This window comes from Biomphalaria glabrata, chromosome 1 (assembly GCF_947242115.1).
Source record: "Biomphalaria glabrata chromosome 1, xgBioGlab47.1, whole genome shotgun sequence".
NCBI lineage: Eukaryota > Metazoa > Mollusca > Gastropoda > Planorbidae > Biomphalaria > Biomphalaria glabrata.
Genome location: NC_074711.1, coordinates 53,592,735 through 53,600,706, shown reverse-complemented (window position 1 = coordinate 53,600,706; position 7,972 = coordinate 53,592,735). Strand labels below are relative to the sequence as shown.

Genomic DNA, 7,972 nt, shown 5'->3' with positions numbered 1-7,972 from the left:
AGTCTAGGAGATTAAACAAAATTATTTATTTATGTCTATGGTTTTAATAGATCTTGACTAACAATAATAACTTTGCGCGATTGGAAATATTTCCATTTGTTTTTATTTAGCGCAATTTTAATGCTGCCTCTAGAACTCTTAGTGCTGTAAGGTCCAATCACTTGTGAGGACCTGTTTGTGAGAAGGGAAGCATTGGGAGAGGGGAGCATTGGGAGAGGGGAGCATAGGGAGAAGGGAAGAATGGGGAACATGGGGAGAAGGGGAGCATTGGGAGAAGGGGTAGCATGGGGAGAAGGGGAGCATGGGGAGAAGTGGAGCATTGGGAGAAGGGTAGCATGGGGAGAAGGGGAGCATGGGGAGAAGGGGAGCATGGGGAGAAGGGGAGCATGTGTAGAAAGGGAGCATGGGGAAAAGGGGAGCATGGGGAGAAGGGGGAGCATGGGGAGAAGGGGGAGCATGGGGAGAAGGGGAGCATGGGGAGAAGGGGGAGCATTGGGAGAAGGTGAGCTTGGGGAGAATGGGAGCATTGCGAGAAGGGGAGCATGGGGAAAAGGGGAGCATGGGGAGAAGGGGAGCATGGGGAGAAGGAGAGCATGGGGAGAAGGAGAGCATTGCGAGAAGGGGAGCTCGGGGAGAAGGGGAGCATGTGGAGAAAGGGAGCATTGCGAGAAGGGGAGCATGGGGAGAAGGGGAGCATGGGGAGAAGGGGAGCATGGGGAGAAGGGGAGCATTGGGAGAAGGGGGAGCATTGGGAGAAGGGGGAGCATTGGGAGAAGGGGAGCATTGGGAGAAGGGGGAGCATTGGGAGAAGGTGAGCTTGGGGAGAATGGGAGCATTGCGAGAAGGGGAGCATGGGGAAAAGGGGAGCATGGGGAGAAGGGGAGCATGGGGAGAAGGAGAGCATGGGGAGAAGGAGAGCATTGCGAGAAGGGGAGCATGGGGAGAAGGGGAGCATGTGGAGAAAGGGAGCATGGGGAGAAGGGGAGCATGTGGGGAGAATGGGGAGCATTGCGAGAAGGGGAGCATGGGGAGAAGGGGAGCATGGGGAGAAGGGGAGCATTGCGAGAAGGGGAGCATGGGGAGAAGGGGAGCATGGGGAGAAGGAGAGCATGGGGAGAAGGGGAGCATGGGGATCATTGGGAGAAGGGGAGCATGGGGAGAAGGGGAGCATGGGGAGAAGTAGAGCATGGGGAGCATTGGGAGAAGGCGAGCATAGGGGAGAAGGGGGAGCATGGGGAGAAGGTTTCCGTGCTGTTCTTTGGAAAACTTTTTTTTAAAAGTTGCTCGAGTCTGAATTTGAGCTTGATTTCTCGACTCTTCATGATGGCAGGCCGAAGCGTTAGCCACTGAGCTATTCGAGTACTTTTAAAAATAGGTTTATAATCTTAAAAGTTCTATAGTTTAATTTTTTTAGCCAACGACCTTATTCTCTACACAAGACTAACTCCTCTTAACTTAGCACACATCTATATAAAACACAATTAATTAATTACGACTTATTGATTAATTAATCGGTCAATTTTTTGATTGATTCATGTGCTGTCATCGACAATTAATAATTTTGAAAAGTTTCAATTCGATCCTTGAATGGGAAGTGGGAGAAATGACATGTAAAAAATTCAACCCAGACAGACTAACCAACGCAGTTAATTTATATCAAATTTGTAAAAAGTAGCCGTTAAACTCAGGGCTGTAAGAAGGAGTTCAAAATATTTATGGAGGTTTCTAATCTATTAACAAGCCTTTTAAAAAAATACACATCATTAATATGACTAAATATAAACACACATTATTAGTGAAGTCTCACTTTTGATTTCTAAATAGTATTGAATCCAGTTCTTTGGGTCACCGGTTTATAGAACCAGCCAACAATCGTAAAGATTTAAAAGAAACTAAACATCTCTATTTTCCAGTCGACTCCGGTTAATCGGACCAGCCGGTTATAAGAACCAAAAAACGATCACGTCCTGGTATGATCAGATTAATGAGATTCGAATCTACTAGTTAACAGTTGAAACAGGATTCCTCATTAATCTTTGGACTCGAAGACAAACCTTACTTTTAATGTTCCAGTAAATTAGATCAGAATTGGCTCCACTAACCACGAAACTGCGTTTTGTTTATATTGATGTAAGTGTTGTGTATGAAATGTAGATGTGATTTATCTGTCTGAATATCACAGACCCGTACGGACCGCTGGCTTGTTTTTAAAATGAACACAAACTTCTTTTGTTACTCTTTTTCAATTTAGATTTTGTAAAACTTATTTTATTTTTTTTAGGATAAAGACGCCTTCTTGTTATCTCGATTGAATCAATGCACACGTTTCTAGGCAACCTTGTGTAGCATGTCTGGTGATTTGTTTCCCGCGGACCTCATCGGAGTTCATCTCTGCTTCACTAGTCTTTTTCTTCCGATAACTAGTGTACCCAAGAGGTGCTATTCTAAGTATACAATATGTCATATTTATTTTTCATTTTTACTAGCAGTGTATATTTTATTAACGTTCTATGCGTCTTGGCAATAATACGTTAGAAAAAATATTCACATACAATTTTTCATTCAGTAATAGATTATTATAATGTCTTCGAAAACCTACCCAAGCGCATAAGAATGTCTCATGAAATGCCCCTGCGGATCACATGCATTCCGAAACCGCAATTTGCACTCCCCCAGTTTTAACCAATAATTTAATTATCAATTTTTAAAAAATAGAAATTATGATCTTTAAAAAAAAAATCATTTTTTTACTCCACCATTTTTGTTATATTTTATTCTAATCGTATGGTCCTCATTATTGCTAGAGGTCATTACTGCTAGAGGGCTCTGTCTTCCTTCCTCAAGTTCCATTGACCCCTCTCTCCATCTCGTTTTCATCCCCCCTTATCCTCTATTTGTACCGACTTAAACAGACATTTTACTCCAGACAAAAAGTCTTTATTTAAACTTTTGCCCAAGTTCTACGCATGCGTGAAAAACAGAGCTTCGGGCGATAAATTGCAATGTGCTTTAAGAGACCGAAATTTTCACCCTCTGCTGAAACTGACATCGATCGATGATGTTGTAGTCGGTGCCAGGAGTGGGGTGGGAGACGGGAGGCAGTTTGAGTGGGGAGGGAGTCTGAGTTAGGGTCTTCGTCACTCTTTAAGATGCCCAATCGAAGTGGTCCGCGCCACAGGTCTGAGTTAAAGATTGCTCTAATCTTTCAATACTTGAACCCTGTTAGCCCCGGGCGGAGATCCTTTTCAATTGTTAAGCTTCTCGGGAATAAACCGGATCAAACTAACAGCCCCGGTTGTTTTGTAGTACTGCTTGTGTCTTGACTTTTAAGTAACACTTACGTTAGGGGGGATAAGTCTCGAGCAGGTTGTGTCCCTTCGTGCGTAACGCATTCAAGAGCTAGGTCAGAGAAATTCTTCACTTGGAGGACTCGCGAGTCTGGAATCTTAATTCTTTGGCTACTAGCTTTTTACAGTTTTTCGCTCAGATAAAATGTATTTCATTACTTCATGGAAAAATATATGCATATTCGATATACCTTTTTAAAAATTATGTTGCAAAAGTTGAAAGTACTAAATATGTTTCATGTAACGACAAATTAGCCAGGATGCAATATCAACATTTACAATTGCAATGATTAGACCTACGTTCTTTCAGTTGTAAGAGATGTCATTCCAAAGTGACATAAGAATGTTACATTTTGCCTAAAAGTAGTTCTCCTGAGACATTTTTGTTTTTCGAGTCCCTCTAGCCTACATCATCAATTTGGTGGAAATTTAAAAGATTTTCCAGTTTTCTTTTACATAATTCGGATGTTTCTTCAAATTTGAAGATTATTACATTCTAGCCCAAACCTCCCGCAGGACGTCGGGAGATGACGGAGGGCAGAGTTCGAACCTCATGCCATCGAGACCATCTGTCGACAATCCAAAGCGCATACTACACGATTATGTGTGTTAGTTGCAAGCAAAATTATTTTATATATATAATCTTACTTTTAAATGTATGTAAACTTGATTAGATCATATTGCAAATGGAATGTTTATTGGCAAGCTGAAAACAAGTTTCGAGGGCCTGATATGACCCGCGAGTCGTAGTTTGGGCATCGTTGAAATACGGTGAAAACATTGAATCTGTGATGGCTAGAAAAGAAAATATGCTGATTAAAAGTATTGTTACGAATGAACAGTGACAGGTAGAGGTCACTATGTGTGACCCCGGCGAGATGACACAGCACCGAGTGTTATCTGGAATCTATGCATGTAAACAAAGACAGGATGGGACGTGCCTCACGTGTTGTTCCAGAGGACGAACAGATTTACGAAGGGGGGCATTGTGACAAATGAACAGTGACAGTTAGAGGTCACTACGTGTGACCTCGGCGAGATGACACTGCAGCAGGCATCCTCTGGAATCGACATGTATAAACAACAACAGGATGTGATGTTTCCTCCCATGTTGTTCCAGAGGGTACTAGCAGTGTTTTTGCAACAATAGACAAGCGATTAGGGACTCTTTATAAACCAGAGATGTTCATGTGAAAAGAGTCAGTACAGTCGTCGATACTGTTCTCTACTGTGCGAGACAGTAGACTTGAGCCGTTACAGTCGATACAGTCGATGTAAGACGTATACGCTACATGTTACAGTGACGAATTGTCATAGTTATAATTCAATAAAGTTATATAAAGCTGAAAGTTGAGTCGTCAAGTTCTTTGCAGTGTTTCTTTTATTTGTGTGCCTAGTACATTTAGCCAGAAAATCAGAAATACGTAACAATTGGTGTCAGAAGTGGGATGTTTTCTGGCTGAAATGTCTTCGAGGAAACTACTTAACCAGCTGTTGGTCAAAGAATTAAGGCAAGAACTTCGTGAGAGAGGTCTGCAGCTCAATGGTAACAAAGAAACACTAACAGAACGCCTAAGACAGGCCCTTATTGAGGAAGATCAAGATCCAGATGAATACATATTTGAATTAAACCCAGATATGACAGAGATCCTGAGTAACATGCAGGGCCAGATGGACTTAATGAAGGAGAGCCTCAAGAAAATAAACGCCATGAATGAAAAAGTAAATGAACAGATGAGCTCTATGAACGAGAAGATTGACCAGAGAGTCAACACTGTGGAAAAAGAAATGGAAGAGATAAGGACTCATGTCCAAGAACAACTGAGTAAGGAACGGGGTACTAGAACAAAAACATTAGTGCCCGAAATCTCTGGGAAGATAAAGCCGCCTGTGTTTGATGGATCCATCTCATGGACTGTTTACAAAAGACAGTTTGAGGCAGCGGCCAAGGTTAATAACTGGAACACTGAAGAAGAGAAAGCGACTGCTCTGGTGTTAGCTTTAAGAGGGAAGGCAGCAGAACTGCTTCAGTCAATAACAAATCAACAAGATTACGCTGCCATTGTTAAGGCTATGGAGCTCCGTTACGGAGACGAACATTTACAAGAAGTTTATAGAGTTCAGTTGAAAACCCGACAACAACGCTCCGGTGAAACCTTGCAAGAACTAGAGGCGGACATAGAACGTCTTGCTCATTTGGCATATCCAACAGCAGCACAAGACTTTCTGGACGTCATTATCACTGATGCATTCATTGATGCTATTCGAGATCCAGAACTGAAGAAGGCAATAAGAATCAGTGGTAAGCGCAAATCCAGCGAAGCTCTGGTCTACGCCCTCTCCTATGAAGCCGCCAAAGACGCCTCTAAGAATATCCATCATGGGCGTATGCTGGAAGTCCAAGAAGAAGATCTTACACAACTTCTCAGAAGGGTAACTGAAGTGCTAGAAGAACGCAGACCAAATAAGAAGCAAGAAGGACAGAATAGAACCAGTGTACGTTGTTGGAATTGTGGAGAACCTGGCCATCTACAAAGGAACTGCACGAGAAGATTTCCCCGACAAACAGAGTATCAGCACAGACCGGAGACAGATGCAAGGTCAGGTGCTCATGTCTACCAGGGAAACTAACTTTCGCCGGTTTTATGGGGCAAAAATCGGCGATCAAGAACATGACAGCCCCTGCAACTATAATTCCAGTCGCTGTGTTAGGGAAGAATAAAAGTCTGTACATCAATGGTAGAATTGGATCTCGAAATTACCGTTTTCTTCTAGATACTGGTGCCTCACGTTCAGTCATTCGTCCAGACATTGTCAAAAAGAACGAAATCAAGAGAGTGAACTCTTACTCCTTGAAGACGGCCAGTGGAGAGATGATGCCTATACATGGACTGACAAATATAAACTTTGAGCTCGGGCATCAGTCATTTATACATGAATTTCTGATCGCTAACATTACGGATGACTGTATTATTGGGCTCGATTTTATGCAGAAATGTGAATTCTCTCTGAACATCGGAGGTGGTACTTTGAAATGTGGTGATGTTGAGATTCCCTTGCTCGGGGATGAAGATGAAGAGAATGGTCAAATAAGAAGAATCCTTTTAACAGAAGATACAAGTTTGCCAGCTCAGTCTGAAGCAATTATCTGGGGAAAGTTAGAGCATGGTCAAACTGCAACGATGACGGCGATAGTGGAAGGCATTGAAAATGACAACAGCGGAATGGCAGTAGGAAAAACATTGGTCCTTGTCGGAAAAGATCAAAAGGTGCCCGTCAGAATCATGAACCTCGGCCTACAGGAGAGACATCTAGAGAAAGACAGCCCCATCGCAATATGTAATACTCTTGACCTGATAAGAAACTGTAATAATGATATCACGATCGTTAATTCCACCAAACCTTTCAATCCACAAATTACCAAGCTCCTGACAGAAATGAAAGTGAATTTATCAGATGAGCAGTTCAGCAAAGCGGAACAGTTGATCATTGAGTTTGAAGATATTCTGCCATCTGATGAAACAGACTGCGGACGGACAAACATGGTACAACATCGAATAGACACTGGAAACACCAGACCGATTCGACAGCCACCACGTCGCTTGCCGCTAGCAAAGCAACAAGAAGCTATGGACATGATAGAGGGCATGACGCAGCAAGGAATCATTGAGCCCTCAAATAGTCCTTGGTGTTCGCCTATTGTCTTAGTAAAGAAGAAGGATGGATCTATGCGATTTTGTGTAGATTACAGAGCTCTGAATGAAGTCACACATAAAGATAGTTATCCACTTCCTAGAATCGACGATACTTTGGACACGCTTGCAGGGTCCCAGGTATTTTCTACTCTCGACCTAAAGAGTGGGTATTGGCAAGTTGAAATGCATCCCAATGATAGAGAGAAAACCGCCTTCTCTGCTGGCAATGGCCTCTGGCAATTTACTGTGATGCCATTCGGTCTCTGCAACGCACCAGCCACCTTTGAACGATTGATGGAGAGGGTTTTACGAGGACTTCATTGGACTACATGCCTTGTTTACCTTGATGACATTATTGTCATTGGCAAAACGTTTGAAGAGCACCTTGCAAATCTGAAGGAAGTATTTCAACGGATAAGAAGTGCGGGAATGAGACTCAGCCCAAAGAAGTGTTCCTTATTCAGGAAAAACGTTAAGTACCTTGGTCACATTGTGTCAAATGACGGAGTCAGCACTGACCCTGACAAAGTTGAGGCAGTGAAACGATGGCCTACGCCAAGTAATATCCATGAGCTGAGAAGTTTCTTGGGACTCTGTACATACTACCGACGTTTCGTGCCAAATTTCTCAAACATCTGTAAGGTCCTTCATCAACTGACAGAGCAAAAGAGGCCATTTATTTGGACATCTGAATGTCAAGAAGCTTTCGAGAGGCTGAAAAACACACTATCCTCATCACCAGTATTGGCCTACCCCATTCCAGGGAAGACATTCATACTCGACACAGATGCAAGCAACACTGGAATACTCGCAGTCTTGTCCCAAAAGGTGGATGAAACTGAACGAGTCATCGCATACTTCAGTCGAAGCCTATCGAGAGCTGAAAGGAACTACTGTGTGACGAGACGTGAATTGCTGGCTGCTGTGGAT

At 42.9% G+C, this 7,972-nt stretch overlaps 1 protein-coding gene across 1 annotated transcript; it reads left to right on the top strand.

Annotated features, from left to right (window-relative positions):
• Window positions 1-403: 403 nt before the first annotated feature.
• Window positions 404-1,183, top strand: LOC129925151 (collagen alpha-1(XXI) chain-like). The gene has a single exon (XM_056023758.1). It carries the CDS (start codon window positions 404-406, stop codon window positions 1,181-1,183), a length of 780 nt encoding a protein of 259 aa, XP_055879733.1.
• The last annotated feature ends 6,789 nt before the right edge of the window (window positions 1,184-7,972 follow it).

Excerpts from the sequence above, each read along its gene's own strand:
- LOC129925151 (XM_056023758.1), top strand. The coding sequence starts at position 404 with ATGGGGAAAAGGGGAGCATGGGGAGAAGGGGGAGCATGGGGAGAAGGG.